The following is a 26,316-nucleotide window of genomic DNA, read 5'->3' as shown; positions in this document are numbered from 1 at the left end:
CCCTGGATCGGATCCTCCTAGTAGGTTTCCCTATCGTCTTTCCAAGACTTTAGAGGGCGAGTTAGAAAAGCAGTTATCTGAGCTTCTCCGAGCCGGATTTATTCGGCCTTCTTCCTCACCATTTGCTGCACCTATCCTATTTGTCCAAAAGAAAGACAAGTCTACACACCTTTGTGTAGATTACAGGGCATTAAACAAACTCACCATCAAGAATACCAAGGATGGAGTACAATTTGGAGCGTTTAGACGGTGCTAAGTTTTTCACTAAGATCGACCGCAAGAGTGGTTACCATCATGTCCGCATTTTTTAAGCTGACATTCCAAAAATAGCTTTCTGGACAGAGCGTGGTCATTATGAGTTCGTAGTCATGCCTTTTGGGCTTACAAATGCACCCGCAACCTTCAATAAGATGATGTCTAGGATTTTCGCAGTCCACATTGGGAATTTTCATATTCCTTGATGACATACTAGTCTTCTCAGCCACTACGGAGCAGCATGAGAGAGATGTGGAGAAAGTCTTGCAACTTTTGCGAGATAATCAGCTCTACATAAATGCCAAAAAGTCTGTCTTTGGTGTTAAGGAAGTTCAATATTTGGGCTATATCATTGGTTCCGATGGGATTAGAGATTCTTCCAACTATGTCTTGATAATCTTTAAACGTGTTAAGGCCATCTTATTACACTCATTATAGCCTGCTATGTAAAATACTCATACGTAGCATCTATCTAGTTTTGTATAGCTTTAGCAAGATTGCAAAGGTTCAAGAAATCTGAGATTGGGACATTCCTAAGACCGCCCAAGAAATCCGCTCATTTGTAGGTCTTTGTCAGGTCTATAGTACCCATGTCCATCAGTTTTCCAACCTTGCAGCATCTCTTACCGACTTGCTCAAGGGGGTGAAGACTCGCAAGCAGAAAGTGTCAATTACAGGCAAGGCACTTGATGCATTTCGTGCACTCCAGAAAGCTGCCTCAGAAGCGCCTGTATTAAAGTTAGCATCTTGAGATGAATCTTTCGAGGTCATTACAGATGCAAGCAATGTAGCCATAGGTACAGTTCTCCAGCAAGACAATAGACCCGTGGCATATTACAGTAGAAAGTTGGATGTCGCTGAAAAGAATTATTCGGTATATGACAAAGAGCTTTTGGGTGTGATCACAACGCTCAAACATTGGAAGCCTTTTCTTTATGGACAGGTTTTCACAGTGAAACAGACCACCACGCACTTAAGTGGCTTCAAACTATGCCAAGTGCCCAGTGGAGTGATCGACACGCCAGGTGGAGTCAACTCTTCAAACAGTTTTGAGGAATGATTGAATATATCCCTGGTAAGCATAACCCAGTAGAGCAGATGCTCTTAGTCAAGAGGCCAGCATCCAGGCAGTCCAAGAATCTATCATTCTCGAAATCACGAGGAAGGACTTAGATAGTATGAAAGACCAATATGTTGACTCCCCTAAGTTTGGTACTCAGTACAGTTTGGCCCTCAATCTGAGCTAGGCCATTATTCCATCCAGAACGGTTGGTTGTTCTTCAAGAACCGCCTCTGTGTCATTCAGGAAAAGCGTTCCGCTCTTCTCCATGATACCCATGACTCCTTAGTTGGAGGACATAGGGGTATCAACAGTACCCTCGAAAAATTAGAACGGTCCTTTTATTGGCCAAAGATGAGGCGTGATGTCTATGCACATGTACAAGCCTATAAGATTTGACAAAAAGTAAAGGTTCCACATACAAAGAAGATTGGTTTACTTCAACCTTTGCCTATCCCCGACGGACCTTTCATCGACATATCTATGGACTTTGTAGGGCCTCTACTAGCATCCACCGGATCCTGTAACACTCAGTGTTTCACCATTGTGGATCGCTTTAGTAAATTCTGCATGCTCATCCCATGCAAGCAGACGGCCACAGCCGAGGACGTAGCCCGTCTGTTTCTCAAGCATTGGTACCCAATTTGTGGTTTGCCTAGCACCATTACAACAGATAGAGATTCCAAGTTTACCTCCCATTTCTCGAGGGCATTATTTGAAAACTTCGAAACTAAGTTGCAGTTGTCTAGTACATTCCATCCGCAGACAGATGGCCAAACAAAAATTTATAACCAGTTGGCCTATGATATTCTCGAGTCATACTGTCATGACCAGCACTCCAAATGGGAACATTATCTTCCATTGATCCAAGCTATCTTGAACGACACTCATTCATCCAATGTCGGACGGACTCCATATGAAGCAACCTTTGGTCGCTGTTTCTCTTCTCTTTTGACGAGATTGGTGTCTCTATCTTTAGAGGCTAATAAAACCACGGAAGCATTTTCCGAGATCATTGAGTCAGTCAAGGACCGTTTGACCAAAGCACAGGAAGCATATAGCAGACAGGCGAATAAGTCTAGACGAGATCTATTTGCGTATCATGAAACAAAGATTGAAACAAGTGAGCAAACGTTGTCCCAAGCTTTCATTCCGTAGTTTTAGCCCTTTTCCAATAGTTAAGAAGTTAAGTGATGTCTCCATGAAGTTAAAGTTGCCTACCAGTTGGACAATGCATGATGTTTTCCATGTTTCTTGGTTAAAACCATATGTTGGTCCAGAAGTGTTTGATGTTTCAGATGAACAACAACCAGACGTGGTAGACAAAGCAGAAGTCATCGAGCCCGGGCAGATCCTTCTTCATCGTTGGAAGCATGGTTCCGGTCGACAGATACATCAGTTCTATATGAAGTTCCGACATCGAGGTACCCACGAAGCCGTATGGCTAGACGAGGAGTTCTTTCAAGAGTACCCCCAGTTGTTGGCGGACTACTTGGAAGCCATGAACCTGCCGCCAAGCTACGCAGAAGGGAATGTCACATGCACTCTGCATTGTAGTGCATGGTGACAAACTAGCTCATTATCAGCAGTGCAATAGTTATACATTATTAGAACCCAGTAGGATGATATTTGTCGTACGCCATGACCCCATTGTATATCCTCAGTCCAGGATAAGTCAGGTGTTGAGGTAAAGGCATTATGCCCACCCTTATAGTGTGTACAAGCCCATAAGTTTTATAGTACATAGTACACTTAGTACTTTTAATGTACTAAGTGCACTATGTGTACTAGAGCCAATATACATGTGTGATAGGGGAGTCACACACTCATACTTTTGTGAGTTGACTTATCCCCACATCTCTCTCTCTCTCTCTCTCTCTCTCTCTCTCTCCCTTCTTCTCTATGTGTGTCTCCCACATGAAACCCTAACTGTTTCAGCTGAGCTTCTTTAGCTCCCTTCAACAGGTATTAGAGCTAGCCGTCCCCTCAACAGCGCTTTCTTTGGCACAGGTCTCGGAGCGGCTCTGCCCAAGAAGATCGCTGCCAGGCCAATTGCTATCCGCGCTCAGGAGAAGTACCAAGTGATCGAGCCTCTAAATGGAGACCCCTTCGTCAGTGGGCTAGAGATGCCAATCACGTCGAGCCCATTGATTGCGTGGTATTTGTCCAACTTGCCTGCATACAGGACCGCCGTGAGCCCTCTCCTTAGAGGGATGGAGGTTGGCCTTGCCCACGGCTTTTTGTTGGTTGGCCCATTCGTGAAGACCGGTCCTCAGCGCAACACGGAGGTTGCAGGCGTCGCCGGTTCCTTGTGATCTTGTCCGTGTGTTTGACAATCTACAGTGTGGCGCAGTTTAAGGAGGGAGCGCCATCCATTGCGCCGTTGCTTACTCTGACGGGGCGGAAGAAGGAGGCTGACAAGCTGCAGACTGCGGAAGGGTGGGCGAGCTTCGCCGGAGGATTCTTCTTCGGTGGCCTCTCAGGCGTTGCATGGGCGTATTTTCTCCTCTACGTCCTGGACCTCCCCTACTTCGTGAAGTAAACCCTTTTCTGCAACAAAAAATCAAAAATTTCAGAGGTATTTGCTTCAATTTTGGGATTTGCATGTCCATTATCATCAATTGGGCAGGTACAGGTCCTAATGGCTCAGATTTGAGCACAATTGGCAACATTGGTTGACATTGGTCACATTCCGGGTCAATTGGCAAGAAATTGGGTGTTAACATTTGGGGCTTTTGATGTAATTGTGCCATTGGGCATTCATACATGCTGTATGATGTGAGCAATCTCACATTCGGGGCTAAATTGCAGGAAATTGGAGTGCAAATCAAAGGGCTTTTGTACCAATTGGGTTGATTTGCATGCAGGCACTGGCATTTGATGCTTTGGGCAATGTGTTGATGCCTGTCAAGCACTCAATGTGCCATTAAATCAAGGGGCTTTTATGTATTGGATGTATATGTGGCCAGGGGGAAGCATTGTGAAGACTCTGGATGCCTTCATGTGCATTAATGTACCATTCATGATCAGAAATTGATCTTGAATCAAAGGGCTTTTCAAGATTTTGTGCTTGTTGAGCTTGGCAAAGCAGCAGGGAAGACTTTTATGCCTTGAACCCTCAGTAATCCACTTGCAGTCTCAAGGGGCTTTTGCCCAATTTCTGTCCGGGACTGTTGTATGCAGTGGTGAGGACTGTCAAGGTCTGATTTTCACTCATTTGGACAGCCAAGAGAGCATTTATTGCTACAGTACTTGTTGGTACAGATTTGGTACAACTTTGCACAAGTTTTGGCATGGCTGTACATTGATTTGAGTGAGGAAAAGGCTCATTTACAGCTGTTGTACTTGCCGGTACAGATTTGGTACATATTTGGTGAGCACTTAGTACTGTTGTACAGTATTTCGGAAGGGGAACAGAGCACATCTAAGGTGCTGTCATAAATCTGCAGCAACCAGATTTTGGTGATTTTATCACATTCAGTGGGAGGAGAGTTGCATTCGTGCTTCCGCAGTGGGAGATAAACTTTGGGAGAACAACTGTGAACACTCTGTGTGCTTTAGTGCAGTGTTTGCACATCTTGCAGGGAGTCAGGCATTGACTGTGTCAAAGGTTGCATATTGCTATGGCAACCACAGGTGAGAGCTCTTCATTGCTTCACATCAAGAAGCTTGAAGGCTCACATAATTATGACATTTGGCAAACCCAGTGCTATAATGTGTTGCTCCAGAAGAAGCAGCACAAGCCCATCAAAGAAAGGGGTGTAATGCCCGCTTCTCTTACTGCTGAAGAATGGGAAGATATGGATGAGCTGGCAAGATCCACCATCATGTTGTCTGTGTCAGACTCTTTACTTTTCAGCATACATGAAGAGAAGACAGCTTGGGGAATGTGGCAAAGATGCAGGACTTGTATGCCCAGCAAAGTGCCTCAAGCAAAGTGTATTGGTTGAAGAAACTCATAGGTCTTCAAATGAAGGAAGGGGCGTCTATGACAGCCCATCTAAATGAGTTTAATGGTGTTGTCACCCAGGTCATCAATCAAAAGTTGGCAATGGACGATGAGTTCAAAGCCACCTTTCTCTTATGCACTTTGCCAGAGAGTTGGGACACATTCAAGACAGCCACTAGCAATTCAAATGCTATGCTGTCATATGCAGATGTGGAGGGTGCTCTCCTTCAAGAGGAGATGAACAGGAAGAACAACTCTGTTGGAAAGTCCAATGCAATGAATGCACGTGGGAGATCCCAGCAAAGGGGTAAAAGCCAAGAACGGGAAAGGAGCAAGTCCCGCTCCAAAAAGGACTTGGAATGCCATTATTGTGGCAAGAAGGGACATTTCAAAAAGCAATGCTACAAATGGAAGAATGATCAAAAGGAAAAGGGCAAAGGCAAAGACAAAGACAAAGATGAAGCCAAAGATGCAAAGCCAAAGGGCAAAAGTGGAGTCAAGATTGAAGAAGTCAATGTGTCACATGCAGGTGACAGTGAGGATGAAGTCCTATTCATGTCTTCACTTGATGCCCATTCACTCCATGCAGGAGATGGTCATGGTATGCACTCGTGGATCATCGATTCAGGTGCCTCCTTTCATGTCACAGGTTGCAGAGACTTGTTTGTCAGGTATACTACTGGCAATGAAGGAGTAGTTTATTTGGGTGACAACCATGCATGCCAGATTCTTGGCAGAGGTGATGTGAGGCTTGTGTTTTCAGATGGCTCACAGCTTATGCTCCATGATGTCAAGCATTGGCCTGAGATCAAGAAGAACCTGTTTTTTACTGAACAGCTTGATGATGTTGGTTATGTTACCACATTTAGTAGTGGAAAGTGGAAGATTAGTAAGGGCTCACTGGTTGTTGCCAGAGACTCTAAGGTGGACACTCTTTACTTCATGCATGCTGGTGTTTGTCACCATGCTAATGTAAATGCAACCGAGCTGCCGGAAATCTCTATGTGGCATAGCCGGTTGGGACACATGAGTGTCAAAGGAATGGAGCAATTGTCTCGTTTTGGTTACTTGCCTTCTCTAAAGTTCTCAAGTTTTCAGTTTTGTGAGCATTGTATATATGGCAGGCAACTCCAATGCCCCCACAAGAAAGCTCTTGGACAAAAAGATACTCAGTTAGAGCTTGTGCATACAGATGTATGTGAGATGCCTCAGCTTTCTTTGGGAGGGGCTGCCTTTTATTGATGATGCCACACGCAAGGTGTGGGTTTATCCTCTTCGTTTGAAGAGTGATACATTCTCAGTGTTTGAAAAGTTTGTTGCTCATGTTGAGAATCAAACTGGCAAAACACTGAAGGCTTTGCGTTCCCACAATGGTGGAGAGTATATGTCCAAACAGTTTCAGGACTTTTGTAATGCTAAAGGCATCAAGAGGGAACTCTCTGCTCCTTATGATCCTCCACAAAACGGGACAACAAAGAGGATGAACAGGACCATTCAGGAGGTGGTCCGTTCTATGTTGTCACATGCTGCGTTACCTCATGGTTTTTGGGCTGAAGCTGTTATGACAGCCGGCGTTCATCTTATAAACAGGTCACCTAACACGAGGCTTGGTGGGAAAGTGCCAGAGGAAGTATGGACAGGGAAGCCTCCGTCCTACAAGCACTTGAGAGTGTTTGGTTGCGTTGCGTACGTGCACATACGCAGGGAAATACGTACCAAACTTCATCCTAAGTCTCACAAATGCATATTCCTAGGATATGGTGACAGAGGTGAAATGGGTATAGACTTTGGGATCCAGTGAATAGAAAGATTATACGCAGCAATGATGTCATTTTTGATGAAACATGCATGTATAAGGAGCCTGCAAGGCAACAGGAGCCTGGCAGAGTCATCTTTGATGATGATGGACATCATGGACAACAACCAAGGGCTGTAAATCAGCCATTACAGCAACAAAACCAGCCCTTAAATGGTGCTGAAAATGGTCCAAATGGACAGCCAGAGATGGCAGAAAATATCCCTATAAATATCCCACAGTTAGAGGAGATACCGGGCATGATCTTTCAACCTTATGGCATGGAACAAGAGCCACCAATAGGTGATATGCAGGCTAGACAGCAACCTGCAAATGATGGCCGAACATGGAAGTTGGTGCATTTGCCTACAGGCAAGAAGGTTTTGCCATGCAAGTGGGTTTACAGGCTCAAAGTTGCACCTGATGCAAAGCCAAGATACAAAGCCAGGTTAGTGGCTAAGGGCTTCAAGCAGGAATATGGTGTGGACTTTGATGAGATCTTCTCTCCAGTGGTCAAAATGACCACACTTAGAGCTGTATTAGCTTTGGTTGCTCATGATGATCTGGATTTGATTCAGATGGATGTGAAGACTGCTTTTCTTCACGGTGAACTCCATGAGGAGATATATATGCAACAGCCAGAGGATTATGCAGTGAATGGAAAGGAGAAGCTTGTATGCAAGCTGAAAAAGAGTCTTTATGGGCTCAAACAGGCACCAAGGGAATGGTATCATAAATTTGATACATTCATGAAATCCCAGGATTTCAGGAGGAGTGACATAGATCACTGCTTATACACCAAGAAAGCTTTGGATAGCAGTCTATTGATCCTCATCTTGTATGTTGATGATATGTTGATTGCCGGAAAATCGTGATAGGGGAGTCACACACTCCTACTTTTGTGAGTTGACTTATCCCCACATCTCTCTCTCTCTCTCTCTCTCTCTCTCTCTCTTCTTCTCTGTGTGTGTCTCCCACATGAAACCCTAACTGTTTTAGCTGAGCTTCTTTAGCTCCCTTCATCGGGCACGAGCTACGTAGGTCATTCTCAGCCATAGTCAGTCAGTCAATCAATCTAAGTCCCTTAACCCACTTAAAGAGACGCATTCATGCATATACAGTCAGTAGAAACCTTAGGGTTGGAATCAGAAAGCATCCTGCATATTGCACAGCATTCATGCATAGCATCTAAACCATTGCAGGAACCTCAGATAGCACCCAAGATTTATCTAGGATTTTTTTGGTATTTTTCCCATCATTTTCAGCATTTGATGTTTATATAGCAGTCGGTCAGAATCTAGTGCCAACCAACTAGCAACATTAGTAGTATAAATAGGAGGGCTTGACCCATTCTCTCATTCATCTCATAATTCAGCCAAGGAGCATTCAGGCGCATCCCATTCAGCCTTGCATCCACCTCAAATCCATGTGTTTTGGAGAAGCGTATCATCCTTCAGCAAGAGGAGCATCAATGCTTGTGCATTCAACCCTCCATCAGCAAACGCATCAGTCCTCAGCATTCAGCCATCAGTAAACCTTGCGTTTTTTGCATCCATGCAGTTTTCAGCATTCATTCATTCATCGTTTTGCTCCAGCCACTTGGTGAAGGTAAAATGCAGTATTCTCATTCATTTACAGCATTCATATACAGTCTAGAACAGTCCCAAACAGCCCCTCTCTCAGCCCTAGCTTCGCATCCCTCCCTCATACCATTGGGAAGAGTGCATAGGCTCGAGATTGGACATCTTTGGTGTTTCTACAGCAGTGCACACTTCAGCCCAACACTTGGTCTTCAGAGGTCTTGCATTTGGCTTATCGTCAGTAGAGAAACAAGGGAGGTAGAGACGATACCCTTTACTCTCCGAACAATAGCCACAAAAATGCACTTCATTGCCTTGTCATTAAGCTTAGAACGGTACCACTCAAGCACAAGAGCATAAGCCAAGCAACCAAAGGTAGACATAGGAGCCACTAATGGCTTTCTCTCATGCCATGCTTCATAAGGAGTGATAATCTATAGGGCTTTTGTTGGATACTTGTTAAGTTACATACGTTGCACATATACCAGCTTCAGAACCTGTGAGGCAAACTTTGGCCTTTAACCATACATCATGCCATCTCCATGAATGATCTATTCTTTCTTTCCAACACACCATTATGTTGAGATGTATATCGCTTGTACATTGGTGCTGCGTGCCCCTTTCAAACAAGTATGTATTGAATTCTTTGGACATGTACTCCCCCCTTCTATCTGAATGTAAAGTTTGCTCTTTGCATCCTGACACATTTTCATCCATATGATGAAAGTGCCTAAACACAAACACCCCTGATTTTGCTTCAGCATAGACCCACCTAGATCTAGAAAGGTCATCAATGAATGTGACAAAATAGAGGTAACCACTATCACCATTTGGTCCCTTCACAAGTCTTGATCAGTGTTTCACACACTGAGAGGAACCAAGGTGTGAACTGGGATTTTCCACAGAAGAAAGCTGGAGCCTTTACTGGCAAAGTTTGGCCTAAAAGACGGCTACAGTACATGAGCAGCATGGGATTTTATTCATTAGGTTTATAAGTCAGTGTGTTCATAAATTATTAAAATCTGGCTAGACATATTATTATTTTAGGCATGGACAAGTGGACAAAAGGAGGCGCCTAGAGCAAACTTGGGCTACAAGCCTGGGAAAAGCACAAAAGTTGATATTTTGGGCAAGTTCAGCCACTTTTGGCAAAAAGGGAAAAAGCACAGCTAATTATGGCCTGGTCGACTCCTTTATAAGCAAGAGGAAGGATGCGCATGAGGGGAGGAGGTGGCGGGCAGCAGTGGAAAAAAACGTTCTCTCTCTTTTGCAACTCCTAGCCAACTGTAGCTCTTCTTCCTCTCTTTCAGCACTGGCCATACAGCATCTCTATCTTAGCGCTCACCGTACATCTACTGTTTGCTAGTCGTACAGATCTGGCCGTACAGCAGTAGATCTCTCTCTCTCTCTCATCTGGTCGTACAACAGCAGATCTCTCTCTTCTAGCTAAACTTCTAGGGCTATTTTTTTAGAGGAATCTGGGACAATTTTGAGAGCTCTATTCGGGCTGATTTGAAGCTCTGTTTTGGGGCTGTTTTGGCGCGGAGTTTGGGGCTGTTTTTGGCTCTGTACCGGGCTGTTTTATGGACTGTTTATGAGATGATTCATGGGACTGTTTTTGAGACGGTTTTCGGATGGCTTTTGGTGCTGTGTTTTTATCTTGGCACTGGATAGATATATGGGCAAGAGATTTGCAGATGCTTTGTTGGAAAATATGGTGTTGTGGGTACTCGCACGTTGGTTTATTGTAAAAGCTTCTATCTAAATAAAGAAATTCCTACAGGGCCCGGCCGTTCAGGCTCAGTGGAGTGTTATTACATTGTTTTATGCTTGTTTCGCTATGTTTTCATGCTCTGTCCGGTATATTTGAAGTGTTGGTCTATCATTCCGGGTCCCCTTCTAGTTCATATGGTATCAGAGCCTAGGCTTTCTCGAAAGCAGAGGCTTCCTTCCAACAATGAGAAAGAGAAAAGATCAAAAGTGGGGACTACACTGACCAACAGTTTTGCTATTGAGCCTATGGAAGCAATCATGAGCAGGAGCAGTAGACAACTTGGTCTAAGGATTTATGGATTCACAGATTTTATCCTCTAGGTATGGAGTTGGCTTTATGTGCCCATGTTCAGCAACTCTTTCCATATGGATTATAAATCAAGTTTTTGAGCAAACTACATGCAACTCTCTCTCTCTAGATATCTTATGTGTATGCTGAGGAGAAATTTCTTTTGGCTTCATGACAAACTTGGCAAAGAAAAAGCTAAGTATACTTTGACTTTTGCAAAGTTGATGCTTTTTCACAGTTTATTGCAAGTATTTTTGGACACTTAACCCTTGTATGCCCGTACAAGGAGAATTTTGTGTTATTTGCCCTGAATTGTTTTAGGTAAACAATATTTATGGTTGAAAAGCCAGGTTTATATAGTTTTTCTCACAGATATGTCCAAGGACTATGGACAAAGTTTCAGGCATATCTTTGTTCAAGGATTTATACATATATGATATATGATGGTTTGACGCATCGATATCGTTATCATTGGCTCAGTGAATCTTGGGCTTTATGTACAGCTCTTTGGCTCCTTTTGCTTGGATGGAGTATGTTTTTGGCTCCCTATTCTATGGGATGCAATGGATTTCTGGAATTTAGGGATATCTCATGGATCGAGGATTTTTCTATGGATTTCCTTTTGGCGGCCGAAATGCCTGTAAAACTATCTGTTGCAAACATGTTTATGGAGAATGAGGATCTCTATGCCTGTGATTTATTTTTATCTTATGTCAAACTACACTCATGGAAGAGTTGGTGACTCTGGTGAGTGATTCTCTACACTCGTGAAAGAGTTGGTGACTCTGTTGAGTGAGAATATGAACTCATGAAAGAGTTGGTGACTCTGTCCAGTGAGAAGAGTTGGTGACTCTGTTTAATGAGAGGAGTTGGTGACTCTGTCCAGTGAGTATTTCATGAACTCATAGAAGGGTTGGTGACCCCAATGAGTGACTTCGGGTTGGTGACCTTGTGAACTCATGCAAGAGTTGGTGACTCTAGTGAGTTAATATCTAGACTCATGGAAGGGTTGTTGACCCTGGTGAGCAAAGCCTCATGGAAGAGGAAACCTTGGCGAGCATGTTTGGTTTCATGGAAGGGTTGTTGCCTTGGTGACCCTTATGGACATGTGAAGCATGTTTGGCTTGGGCATGCATATTTGGGACGAAGTTGGCTCTTGTGCTTGTGTCTGGTTAATATCAGAGTTGTTGACTCGGCTTATGGATTTATGAATATTTTGGGACACGGTTGGCTCTTATGCCTGTGTCTCGTTATTATCAGAGTTGTTGACTCAAGATATGGATAAAGATTGTTTCTGGATACAGTTGGCTCTTGTGCCCGTATTTGACTTCAAATCGTGGATCTAGATTTATGGCTTTAACGCATGGATTATGAAATATTATACATTGGCAGTGCATCTGCTCTATTTGAAGAATGTTTCAATGGTATTTTGCTTATACAGTTGCGGACAACTGCTTTATAAGACATGTCACCATTTGGTCCCTTCACCAGTCTTGATCACTGTTTCACACACCGAGAGGAACCAAGGTGTGAACCGGGATTTCCACAGAAGAAAGCTAGAGCATTTAATGGCAAAGTTTGGCCTAGAAGATGGCTACAATACATGAGCAGCATGGGATTTTATTCATCAAAGTGACTTGTAAGGTTTATAAGTCAGTGTGTTCACACATTATTAAAATCTGGCTGGACATATTATTATTTTGGGCATGGACAGGTGGACAAGAGGAGGCACCTAGTGCAAACTTGGGCTACAAGCCTAGGAAAAGCACAAAAGTTGATATTTGGGCAAGTTCAGCCACCTTTGGCAAAAAGGGGAAAAGCACAGCTAATTATGGCTTGGTCGTCTTTATAACCAAGAGGAAGGATGTGCATGAGGGGAGGCGGTGGCGGGCAGCAGTGGAAAAAAAACATTTTCTCTCTTTTGGATCTCCTAGCCGACTGCAGCTCTTCTCCCTCTCTTTCAGCGCCGGCCGTACAGCATCTCTATCTCAGCATTAGCCATACATCTACTGTTTGTTGGTCATATAGATCTGGCCGTACAGCAGCAGATCTCTCTCTTCTGGCCACACTTCTGGGGCTGTTTTTTTGGAGGAATCTGGGACAGTTTTGAGAGCTCTATTGGGGCTGATTTGAAGCTCCGTTTTGGGGCTGTTTTGGCACAGAGTTTGGGGCTGTTTTGGGCTCTAAATCAGGCTGTTTTATGGACTATTTATGAGCTAATTCATTGGACTATTTTTGAGACAGTTTTTGGATGGCTTTTGGTGTTGTGTTTTTATCTTGGCATTGGATAGATATCTGGGCAAGAGATTTGCAGATGCTTTGTTGGAAAATCCGGTGTTGTATGCACCCGCACATTGGTTTACTATAAAAGCTTCTATCTGAATTAAGAAGTTCCTACAAGGGCTGGTCGTTCCAGCTCAATGCGGTGTTATTGTATTGTTTTATGGTTCTTCCGTTGTGTTTTAATGCTCTGTCTAGTATATTTGACGTGTTGGTCTAACGTTATGGGTCCCCTTCTAGTAAACCACGACCAATAGGCGGTGTTCGTACTGGAACACATACATCACTATGTATGAGCTGCATTTTTCGGGCAGTCCTCATTGAACCATCATTGGGGAAAGGTGTCCGATACATTTTGCCCAATATGCAACCCTCACATACATGCTCAACAGGTGCATCAAGTGGTGCAAGCCTCTTCTTGCATTCATTGATATAGTGACATGGTTTGTGAACGGTAGTTGCATTCGCCCTTTTTCTTTGGCTTCTTGTTGTCACTCTTTTCTGCATCTTTGCCAGAAGAGGCAAAGATTGATCCACCTTTTGGCTTATAGCCACTGGCACTAGACACTTTGCCTTTGCCAGAAGAGGCAAAGATTAATCCACCTTTTGGCTTATAGCCACTGGCACTAGACACTTTGCCTTTGCCCTTGCCTTAGGCAACAAAGGCCACTTTGCCTTTGTCCTTGCCTTAGGCAACAAAGGCCTGATCCCCAATCCTCATGCTAGACCTATTTGTCCTAGATTGCTCAAGCTCATCAAAAGAAAAGGCATTTGCATTGCCTTTCATGAGCAACCTGAGAGTGGTAGCAAAGCCCTAATATGAGTCCGGCAATGCATTGAGGATTGTTGTGGTTGTTCAGTATGATCTCATCAATATTAGCAAGTTGCTCATGAAGATCTTTCAACTTCGTCGGGTATACATCCATAGAGTCACCCTCATCCAGATGCAACAAGTCCCTCGGCTTTTTCAAGTAGCCAACATGGCTTCATTGCACACCTACCAGAGTGCTGCAAGGGCATCCAACGCTAACTTAGCCGTGACACAAGAACAGATATGAGGAATGATGTTCCTCTTCACCGAGAGGGCAATGAGTGCATGTGCTTGTGCATCTCCAGCATCCCACCGTCACTGATCTGCAATAGGGGGTGTGGATGCCTCAATGACAGAAGATCCCCAAGTGCCAGATGTGGCTGTGCTCTGGCCACCTATATAAGTAGAAGCAGCTAGCTGCTACAAAACTAACGAGGGAGGATGGGCATCCTCACCTTCTAACCATGGGCTACTTGATGTGGGACCACATAGAAAAAAGTTCTAGAAACCTAGCTAATGACTAAGTCCAAGCATCAATACCCTCTATGAGAGAGTTCCAGCTGCAGTCACCTTAGTATCATCTTCCGTGAACTTGCTTGCCGGGAGGAAGGCCGTGTCCATTGTGACTAGCTGGGGCAACAAAAGTATCTTGAATTTGACAATGGCAACTCCAAACACATTAAAAAGAAGAGTGGTACAGGTTTGGGTAATTTATGGAAGCAGTTGATTTACAGAAATATAAAATATAGCCAAAAAATAACCCACAAGTTCCAACTATAAATATACCAGACTGTATCTACCGTCAGCGCCTTGCTTCTCCTCTACTTTTTTTAAGGGAGAAATACAAATTTTCTCAAAAAATGCTGATGAAACTGCAATCAAATTCTTAGGGGAACAAACAACAACGATGCTAATCCGTCGATTTATACGATTTTTATTTTTAGAGAGTAATTTGCACCTTTTTAAACAACATTATTGAAAACAGTTTGATAAACGGAGACGTACCATGAGGGAGAAAACAGAGCGATGCACAAGAATTGCCAACCTCTGCGACGAGAACGCGTGAGTGGGTTTTGTAACGGCAGATCAGTCTGGTCGTTTTATATTTTCCTCATTTTAATTTTCATTAAATATAGCATGATCATCGTACGCTTTTTAAAAAGCCTCAGAGACACTTTGCAAATAAACATAGTTGGAGAACAATTACGAAATGTAGGCCTAATTAATGTAACGCATCTAACCCTATGAATTTAGCCCTTATCTAGGACTTAAGGCTTTTTTTGGGGGGGGTCAATAATTATTATATATATTACCTCAGAAACTGTCCAAAAAAAACAAAGACTTGAGAACAACCAATTAACCAATAAACTACTAAACTTTACAAATCATTTTTATCCTCATTTAGGATTTTACACAGAATATCCCATCTTTCCTTTTTTTTTTCGTACACACCCGAGACCCACTCAAGTGGGTGGAGCCGATTTCCCCTTCCAACAATTAGCCAATTATCATGGTCGGGCAAGGGCCACGTACCATCGGGCAAGAGCCACGAATTAGGCATCCCCCACCATGACCACCGCGATGAGTCGAGTGCTGGAACAGCGGAGGGGTCTCGTATGGATCCTCCTATCTCGGGTGATCCACCACTCGAGGAGGAGGAGTCACTCGAGTGTTCAAGGGGCAAGAGCCCGAGCAACCAAACACATCAAGCGAGCATAGGTGTCCCTTTATAACATGAGAGAGCCTAGGATTTTACACAGAATATCCCATCTCTCCTCCTCCATCAAAAAACACGACTGCTCTCAGGAAATCTGATAGCCCAGCAAGATACAAGCCTACATCATTGCTTCAGTAGTGCAACCACGAGGGGACTATTTTTCCAGCATTCCCCCTCTCTTGGACCAAATCTTGACAGTAGGTCTGGTTCCCACTGGATTTTCTACAAATGCAACAAAAGTGTGATCAACTTGCTTTGTTGTCCGGTACCACCTTTGAGTTTTTGGTCCAAATTTAGGTGGTCTCCTCTTCCCATCCCAACACCTCACCTGCATCATACAATTCAGCATAGGCACTTACTCCTAGTATGTTTGAAGCTCCACCAACCTTGGATAGGGATCAAATGATGTTCTTTTGCAACTTTAGTAACAACACATCCAGCTCAGTACACCTCATTTTATTCACATTGCAAACAGACCAGCACAAGCACACACATTTATGCATCAAATCTGATTCTTGCGGTCCAATGCTTATAACCTTCATAAACACAATGGCATTCCTGTTAGAGCATATTTCCCATAGGACACAAGCTCTATAATGTTAAAAAGCAATCCAGACTATTCATCTCATTGAAAGACCATTTGCTCAAGATCCAATCCCCCCATAATGTCTCGAAACCCAAACTCTTCTCAATCCTATTTTGTTATTTTTTGTTATTTTTCTTGAATGTTTGATTTTCTATAGTCTTTGGATTATGTATTCCTATTTAGATTCTTAAGCAAAGTTTATATGACATTTTCCTCTTTTTCTTTTCATTCACACACACACATGCCCAAATTCTTAGGTCAAGGCTAGCCCTATCCAATCACCATGGGTCTAGCCAACTTGCTGACCACTCAAGCTACGGATCCCGTGTCAAGTATGCAACCATCTATCACGTATGCTTTCACTCATGCACCCTACCCAACGAAAGCAAGAGCATGCACACATGATAGATATATGCAAGTCATCGCAACAAAACCATATATACAAATATAAATCCAAATCCAAGGCCAATTACTTTAGGCCAAATCATCAAACTCAATATCTCCCTCGTAATCGTTCGTATCTAGGATCATAGGATTTGGGAGCATGTCCGCTTCGTAGCCACCTTCTGCTAGAGTGGTAATCACAACGGAGCCTATCCACTTATGTTCCTATTAGGAGGTGCTTCTCTTGTGGCCAAACCATAGCCTATAACTGGGGTCATCAATGGTTCAAGCTTCGAGCAACAATTTGTGTAAATTTTAACATACAACGACATCGCACAAGACAACAAGACAATATGGTTTTGCCATAAAACTACCTAACCACACCACTTATGAAAGATAACAAGTGGACAATATGATGACATATAAGTATATATACTTAAAAGTATTATATCAATCGTTATATGCCTCATCATCTAAATTAGTTACATTGCTGAACATCCCGAGGACAATAGTAGATACATTGCTAAATGCACCATGCATAAAGTAGTTACATTGTAGAACATTGCAAAATCAATAGCATGTTTAGCTAAACATACCAAAATCTAAAATCAAGCACCATTACAATCTCCTTTCGAAAAACAAGAGCACGATGCACCATCTCTTGATTTAATTCATCATCTTCTCGCGATTAGGAATGCAAAGGTATGTTCATGCCATGCATGAAGGCATGTTCTCCTAGGTCAAGTTGACAAAGCACTCTGAAAATGTAGTAGATATGCTTACAATGCATAGATTTGGCACGTCGGGATGAATGAAGAACAAAATCATCATAAGTGCAGTTAGGGAAGCGTGCAATCTTTATCACACAAGTATTATTGTTCTCTATCAATCCTTTTGTTTGCAACTTATAACTAATGCTCTTTCCATTATCCCCAACCTCCACATGCTTTATTACAGGTTGCAATGTTAGAGGCCTTGTCATTCCCAACCTTCGTTCCCTTGATATAGTGTTAGTAGTGGTTTGAGGTTTCTCTTCAATTGGATCCTTAACATTAGATCCTCTTTCTTCATTTGTTTTGCATTTTCCTTCCTAAAAAGAAATCCACTCTTGCTAAAAAACAAGACTTCCTCCATAGTCAAACCAATACCTAGTGTAACATTCCAGTCCCCCCGATGCAACTCTAGGTGCACCGATAACATACGGCATAGGGGACCATGTGTGGCATACATTATCTGCATACAACCAAAATGTTGTTCTTTCATAGCTTGCATAGTACTATGCCTTTCTGTAAAACACAATGCTAGAACCCCCAGATTTCTGGCAATGGGAATAGCTACAACAAGTTTGTTACATTTGAAATTTGTATCTAGAATACATCTATTATTCCTTTATGCAATCCTATTTTCTTTTTCTAGCTTACTGCTGCCAACAAACTCCCATGCATTGACTCAGTCGTTGTAATAGCATATTGATCATCCATTCCGTAACCAACAAAACAAGAAATAATTTATTAGAATCCACTTTATTGCCTTTATAGTCACACATAAGTGCAACAATTCCATACATACCATTCTCATAAACTCCCCCCATTGAGACATATGTGCATGCAACCATCTCAACCAGGTTTGTATTTTTGCAATATCATCATTGTAAGCATGCCCACCCTCCCACCATTTTTGAAGAACTTTGTAGTGTATTTCAATTGTTTCTTTAGAGGGTGCATTTTTTCACAGTCTACACTTCCTCTTGTATTCCTCTTGAAAGGGCAGCTTAATACGATCATGAGCGTGTTGGAGCATGCTTTGATCCCAATGGAACTCACATGATCTCTCCTGATCAGGTCTTGTGTTGTATCCAATCTTTACTGCAGTCCAATTCGAAGATGCCTCGTCTGACATGAACCCTCTAAATTTTGGTCTCCCAAATGTATGTTTTTCCATGACATTGTTCAACATTTTCCAAAATATAATCTGTGCATTAGCAACCTTGAAGTCACATACTACTATGGTTAGCAATTCTTGAATATATGGGTCATATACATGTGCTCCCATTGTTACCCAACCACTGATTCTATGACAATGATCAAAGAAAACCTAAAAAATTTTCGAGTAACCTCATGGTTACATCCTATTGACTAAGTCCACCCCCGACCCCTCCCCCTTTGTTGACATCTTAAAAATATGGCACCTTATTGGATTTCATCTTCTAACATACGAGCGAAAACAACGATGTGGATGTACTCATATGAGCACCTTCTTTTTAGTTCCATAATACTAAATTGATCGTCTAGTCCTAACTTATATAGATCATGCTCCTTTTCCACCCATCATCCAACCATACATATGCACACCAATTGTGCAAATAGTATACAATATCAACATTATTCTACCAATTGGTCGTCTAGTCCTAACTTACGCAGATCACGCTTCTTTTCCACCCATCGTCCAACCATGCATACGCACACCAATTGTGAAAATAGTATACAATATCAACATTATTCTACAAACAAAATGCATACTTTCTTTTGTCCACCACCAATGGTTGGATCTTTGTAAAAATGATTTGTAGGTAGTTATCATCCATGAAATTACTATCCAAGGAATCCCTTGTAAGCATATCTTCAAAGATAAAATCTTTTATTATCCTTTGTTGCACATGACTTGGTCCCCCCAAAGAGGTTTCATCATGGACTTTCTGTTTAACCTTCATTTCCATCTCCTTTGCATGTTAACTATGTTGAGGTCAAGGGATGATTATGCTTCCCCACATGAATAAAACGAAACCGACTGTAGAATTTTCCCTTTATCTTTCAAATGCAATAGTAATTAGTAGCAAAGCATACATGCAACAATTTGCTCTTCAGTTTATAATGAAGACATTGAAGCAAACTCCTACTTTGCAGACCTTCCTTCCTATTGACTTTCATTTTTCTCTCTAGTCCTAATGAAATATGGGCATAAATTTTTTGCACAAACTATATGTCCCATGTGTGAAGACCTTCTAACCACTCTTAGGAAGGTTGTTCCATTCGATGCATCATTTTCCCTTCATTTTTTTTGGGGGGGAAAAAGATCATTCTATTAGTTAGTGAAAAAACAGTCATAGAGGGCTAGATGCAACCACAAAGGGCTAAAAAAACCATTTCGCCTCTTTTAAGGGCGAAAATCAAATAAAAAAGGAAGAGACACTTCTCCTTTGGCTGGCCACTCTGTGAATGAGGAGAAGGCTATCTCATACAACGGGAGGGAGGGGGAACAACCACACAGGTGGTCTATAATGCCAAGTGGGGTCACCACCACTATCTGTGAGAAATGGGCAGGCCCCCAAAGCCTCAAGAAAGCTTCCCGCCGCTTCTGCATATATGGTCAGAACCTTCCTGTAGCTTCCCCCACTAACCACATGGAGGGTGTGAATGATATCGAGCCATATGCTCCTGATGGACTTAACCCGGCGGAGTGTGGGTACCCTCGATAGCACACCAAATGTGCCAAGCTGCTATGCTACTACAAATCTCCCATCTCTGGCATGAGCCTGGCTAGCCCTCCCCCATCCTCCTCATAAGCCCTGACCACTCTAGCCTTTGTGGCCCAAGCAATAGTTCCCCATGTAATGATCCGGGTCGATGCCCTGTTCATAGTGAAGATGCGAAGAATCCGTTGCCAAATCTGTTGAGCCTTCAAGCAATCCCAAAGATAACGTCTCTCAGACTCCTAAGGGTGGCCGCACCGTGGGCAAGTTGCTAGCCAACAAGGTACTGACCACGCCAAACTCTTATGTGCCATCAACAAAAGATAGAGGATGATATTTCTAGGCCAAAATATATCCCAAAGCCTCTTCTAGAAATCTGAAAGGATGCACTGTGATAGGCCCTATGAGACTACCAATGTGCCGCCTGTCAGTGTGCCATCTATCTTTGGCATCTGGATCTTGTGGCCTAGCTGTGCTGTATATGCAAAGAAGGGGGCATTAAGAGCCTCCTCCTAATCCATGGGATCATGCCAAGTCCACTCTCCCGGATCCCACTGCAGGAGCATGAGAGGTTGGAACTCTCATATCCATAGCCGCCAAAATCTCTCCCTGGCCACCTTGGCCAGTGTTAGGTCTATGTGCCACTCCTGTGCCCAAAAACCAATCACCCTCACCCTCTGTAAGGTGAAGCCCCACTGAAATCCTCCAAAGGAAGCTTAGATCTATCTAGTCTACCATGGGATCCAATAGAAAAAGTGAGCAGACCACTATCCTCATCCGCTCCGTGGACCGCCACGAGAATATCGTGTCTGGTAAACACGCCTAACCACATTGGGGATAGCTGAGTCAATGTTGATGTTGAGCCTATCTCTACCCTAGATCCCTGTCAGGCCTCTCTCCTACACCTTTGAGGGTAACTACCTATGTGAGATCCAATCTCCAAGAGACTTGGTTGGTCCCATGCTCAAGGCTCCCAAAGATACATGTGGTCAGGCCCCCAACATGTGGCCACTAGGTAAACAGATCAGGGGGTTCTAGACTAAAGGTTGCCAAAGCCGCTCCTTTGAGGCAACTATATCTATCTGTTTGAGGGCCGGCCTAAGATGATCCCAAGCACGAAGTAAACTGGCTATAAATCTATCCTCAAAAGCTGCACTAAAACCATAGGCTCGCATCTCTTTGAAGATCCATCTAGTACTCTGCGGCCAAGGGCCCCCAAGACTCAGAGTGCGAGCTGAAATTCAGGCCAATAGGAAATCCTTCCAGGGCTCACCACCAAGGAGTCCTCTAACAATCAGCTTGCCCAGCAGGGCATGACTTTGGATAGCAGGGTCAATAAGTCTTAGCCCCCCTCTGTGAAAGACTCCCATCATCGCCAACCCATAAGAAGTTCCGGATCAATCGTTGTACTTGGCCAATACATGCCCGAGAAAAGGCCCAGCATGAAGTGATGTACCACATGGTGGCTAGAAGTACCTGGTTCGCCACCACCACCACTCTGCCTCTGCTGGGGAGAGCCTCACCAAACTCCAATATAAAAGCTTCTTCCGAATACTCAGAAGAAGTGAAGTAAGCTATTGCTTGGGAGACATATCAATGCCAACCTAGTAACTAAGATAACAAATTGGAGTGCCCCTCGGGATCCAGTAGAAAGCCTCAACTGGCTGCCAAGTCGGGGGGCGGGTGCTAAGCCTACCCAAAAACCACATGACTTGTTCCAATTGATCTACGCTCGTGATGCACGACAAAAAATCTCGATCACCTCTGTGAATCTCTAGAGATTCCCCACATCTCCTACAAGGAAAGTAGTTGTGTCGTTTGCAAACTTTAAGTCAAGCACCTCCTCCTACGTGTGCAGAGGGGAAGACGTAATCCCTGAATTCCGGTCTCTTGAATGGAGAGAAAACTACTCATGGCCTCGGTGATGAATAGGGAGAGGTACGGTGCCAGAGGACAACCCTGCCTAACCGAGTGGGAAAGGGGGAATCTGTCACATGGGCTCCCTGAATGAGAACCTGCCTGTGTAACGCTGAGTAAAGTCTGAAGACTCCACGAAATCCACTCCATGGGGGAATCGCATCTAGCTCATTGTGCCCTCCAGAAAGCTCCAATTCACCCTATCATAAGCTTTCTCAAAGTCTAGGAGTAGCACATAAGGTCCTGCTGCCACATCATGGCCGAAGCCGTCACCTCCCAAAAGGTAAAGATGTTGTCCAAAATGCTCCGATCCTGAACAAAGCCAGTCTGAGTGTCCTAGATCAAGTCTGGGAGAAAAGGCTGAAATCTCTTGTTGATGGCCTTGGCCAAGATCTTATAGGTTGTCCCTAGAAGAGTGACGAGTCTCCCACTACCGGATCTCTAATCTATCACCACCACCCTCCTTGGGAATCAAGTGAATCAAGCCCTCTGAGAGCCTCTCTGGCATGGCCCCTGTGATCATAATCTCATTGAAGGCCTCCTTCCACGAGGTCCCAATGACAAAGAAAGAGAGAGATTGGAAGCCCATCCGCCCCCAAGAATTTGCCCTTGGAAAGTGATGTCAATGCTTCCACCAACTCCTCAATAGTGAATGATGTCAATAAGAATAACCAAAGAGAAGGGGGAACCACCTCCCTTGTGTGCCACTAGACCCTCTCGTGCACGTCCACCACCTTTGGAGATAATGGGGCACCTATGACAAGAAGAGATTGAAAAAAGACTGGCGATGGCTTGCACATGGGGGGATCTGAAACAATAGCTCCATCCACACAACTTGCTGCGAATGCCGTCTCTCCTCCTGTGGGTCCAACTATCTCAAAGAAGTCCCATATGACTCTGTCCACCGACTAAGTCCAGATTGAGGCCCTAGCATGATACCTATACTCCACCCTTGTTATGTGAGTGAATTTTCTTGAGAATTTAATTATATTTATTCAATAAAAATTATAGTTAGAGATGAGAGTATACGAGAAAAAAAATTTATGATAAAAATAACATATTTATGGTAAAGATCTCGAAAAAGTAGGTCAGTTTTTGCATACGGTTGAATTTAGCAAAACGGCCCACAATGAGTTGTAGACCAGGCCTAGTCTTATAATTTTAAGTACCAACTCAACTATATTCTGATGAAAAACCAAAGAGATACAGTGGCTGTAAGTTGCAGGCCTGTACTTGTATTTAGGGAGCTAGGACAGGCTAAGACAAGCAAAAGTCTATAGGGAATATTAGTTCTCTTATTGTTTTCCTTATATGGTTTAATTATTTCATGAGTGAGAGAGAGATTAAACATGGTTTGTAAGAATTGCAGGTTCCTTGGATGAAGCTCTCTTTTCTTTCTATCTTCTCGTTTCTCCTCTGATGAGAAGATGTATGATTGTATCAAATTACTTCATACCTTAATAAATGATGTATTAACTTATAGTTAACTTTTTGAAAGTAATTTGTAAAATTTGTTGAAATCTTGTACTTGGAGAAAAGGTCCTGTAATAACCCTCCTCTCCTCGATGGATCTAATCTCCATGAGGGTGGTAGCAAGTAGAATCCTGATCCACTGGTTATCAGGGGACCTCTTTTGAAGCCATTGTAAAGAGGCTAGACTCCTCTCCTTCTCTCAAAAGCCCTCCAATTGGCTCTGAGCTGTCTCTTGCAAGAAACTCCTGATCTCTCCTAGGCCCACATCCAATGTGCACATAGTTGAAAGAGGCATTCCAAACTTATATTGAACTATATTAGTGTGTGTCTACTTATGTGTCAACATATACCTATTAGTGTGTGTCTACTTATGTGTCAACATATACCTATTAGAGTGTGCATGCTTTTATGGACAAATGTGTATGCTTCTATGTATAAACCTATATTTAGGGATCCTTATATGCACATGTAGAGTATGTATTGGTTTTCTTGTTGTATGTGTATGTGTATGTGTATGCTTACATTCTTATATATGTGTATGCTTTATATGTATGTGCACTTCCCTTGCATGCATGTGTGTATATATGTGTATGTGTATGCTTACATTCTTATATATGTGTATGCTTTATATGTATGCTTTATATGTATGTGCACTTCCCTTGCATGCATGTGTGTATATATGCTTGTATGCTTATATATGTGATGTGCTATATGTGTGTGTGTATTTGTGTATATGCACGTGTGTTAGTATTTAAAAGTATAAGTGTATGCATGTGTATTTATAGACACTTATATGGATGTGTATGATTTATGTGTATGCGTACCCTACCCTTGCATGTGTATATATAGACCCCCTTATATGCTTATATATATGCTATGTGTGTGTGTGATTATGATTGTGTATATGTATGTGTTAGTATACAACAATATTAGTGTATGCATGTGTTTTTAAAGATACTTATATGTATGTGTCTGCTTCATGTGTACGTGTACCCTTCACTTGCATGCGTATGTGTATATATGCTTGTATGCTTATAAATGTGATGTGTGTGTGTGAATGATTGTGTATAGGCCTGTGTGTTAGTGTATGATAGTATAAGTGTATGCATGTGTATTTATAAATACTTATATGTGTGTGTATGTGTTAGTGTATGATAGTATAAGTGTATGCATGTGTATTTATAAATACTTATATGTGTGTGTATGTGTTTCCTTCCCTTGCATATGTATGTCAATATATGCTTGTATGCATATATATATGCTATGTATGTGTGATTGTGAATATGCCTATGTGCTAGTATATAACAGTATAAGTGTATGCATGTATGCTAGTATATGATAGTATAAGTGTATACATGTGTATTTATGGATACTTATATGTATGTGTATACGTTATGTACATGTGTATTTATGGATACTTATATGTATGTGTATACATATGTACATGTGTATTTATGGATACTTATATGTATGTGTATACGTTATGTGTATGTGCACCCTTCCCTTGCATGTGTATGTGTGTATATGCTTGTATGCATGCTTATTGTTTTTTACTACTGACAGCATTAAGTGCGGGGCTCCACATGTTATCCACTTTCCCATAATGAATACACCTCCTCATCTATGAGGTTAGTTCCCATAGTAATTGGCTATATCTCGGGTGGCAGCTTGGGCTCTAGGTCTATGTTGGCATCAACAATATAGAAATGAAGGACATGATCTCGGCAAAACCACATCCACTCTCTGATGAGACCATTAGGGTGCTTGTGATACCCTTTGAATGATGGTCCAGGTACACCCTTTGTTGCAGATCTAGCTATGTGTTGCCCACACCTCTTACCACCACAAGGAGTTCCGCTACATGTGACCTTGCTACCAATGCATGCCCTTTGGATTGCCCATATTTTTTCATGCACCTTGTGCTCAATCAACCTAAACTCGGTGGCTTTCGTTGACATGCACATTATACCATGGACGATGTGTTGCCTCATTATCAATATCAATGACCACATTGGTTGGTCTCTTGTGATGTGCAGTTTCTTTCATTGGTGAGGGGGGTAGGTGCCTTATACATGGGTGTTCCTTCAATTGCCTGATTGACTATTTGGTCCACTTGGGCTAGGCTTGCAGACATCTGTGTTGTTGGTTTCTCCAAGCTTGGTCCTCTCCCAATGTGCTTGCCTTGAGAATAAGAGATGACCTTAGTGCTTTATAAAATTGCATTTGCCATATTTGGAGTGCATGCATCATGAAGAGAAATATTGCGTCTACATCCTTCCCATGCTTGCTCTCTTTGCTAGGTTTGTTCTTGGGGTGTTTGGACCATTATTATTTCTCTCTACTATTGTCATGACACTATCCCAATGTGCTATACACACCTCCCGCCAGCTCAACCAAGAGTCCATTGCTGAAACATTCCTATCCATGACATGACCATTACGCCACCTTTGATGTATTAATCGAGCCTCTATTGATGCAGCTTTACTAGTAGGAGCCATTAAGTAGCATGGATGTTAGTGCTAGAAACACAAAGACCTACATGTCTGTGTGGTTAGCTTAAAAGATTAGTAAACTAATCAAGTTTTCAAACTACACCACTAGATCACATATTGTAAACTGCAAGAAGAAATGAAATCCCTCTCACCCCCTAACTTATAAGATTAAGCCCCCCCTTCCAAAAACCCCCCTCCCTTAAACTCACATGATACCATAAGATATGGCTTGTGAATCCCTCGAGTTTCAGCTTCAATAGTGCACCCAACCCAAAGCTCTCCTTAGAAGGCTCTTGTCGGGGTGCATTACTGACCTTCGAGACCTAATTATATATATATATTTTTTAATGTTTCACACTTTACTTATCTCGATATTTAAAACTCATTTATACAAAAACATAACTGTCCAACCAAATTAATTTACCAGCTGTCTTTCACAAGCGGTCCCATCTTCTTTGCAATGTTAATAACCTCTTGTTCCCCAAT

At 42.7% G+C, this 26,316-nt stretch overlaps 1 protein-coding gene and 1 pseudogene across 3 annotated transcripts in view; one reads left to right on the top strand and one right to left on the bottom strand.

The window, feature by feature from the left end:
* LOC147637353 (photosystem I reaction center subunit XI, chloroplastic-like) overlaps positions 1-3,880 on the top strand; it is a 30,892-nt pseudogene extending 27,012 nt beyond the window's left edge.
* The window catches only part of LOC147637352 (c-Myc-binding protein), a 124,986-nt gene extending 110,022 nt beyond the window's left edge, over positions 1-14,964 (bottom strand). For 2 of the 3 annotated variants that reach the window (XR_015266028.1, XM_086799138.1), the window contains exon 1: positions 14,363-14,428. Coding sequence is in view for 2 of the 3 variants with exons in the window: in XM_086799138.1 (XP_086655264.1) it covers positions 14,363-14,413 (51 nt within the window). In the remaining variant the exon portion in view is untranslated. Of the gene's footprint in view, positions 1-14,362; positions 14,429-14,797 lie in introns of those variants that run through there. The other variant, XM_086799139.1, reaches the window with a different exon arrangement.
* Between the last annotated feature and the right edge of the window lie 11,352 nt (positions 14,965-26,316).

The sequence above is a fragment of the Cibotium barometz genome, chromosome 6, assembly GCF_041138505.1.
Source record: "Cibotium barometz isolate CiBa-2024 chromosome 6, ASM4113850v1, whole genome shotgun sequence".
In the NCBI taxonomy this organism is placed as follows: domain Eukaryota; kingdom Viridiplantae; phylum Streptophyta; class Polypodiopsida; order Cyatheales; family Cibotiaceae; genus Cibotium; species Cibotium barometz.
This window is presented reverse-complemented; position numbering and strand designations above follow the sequence as displayed.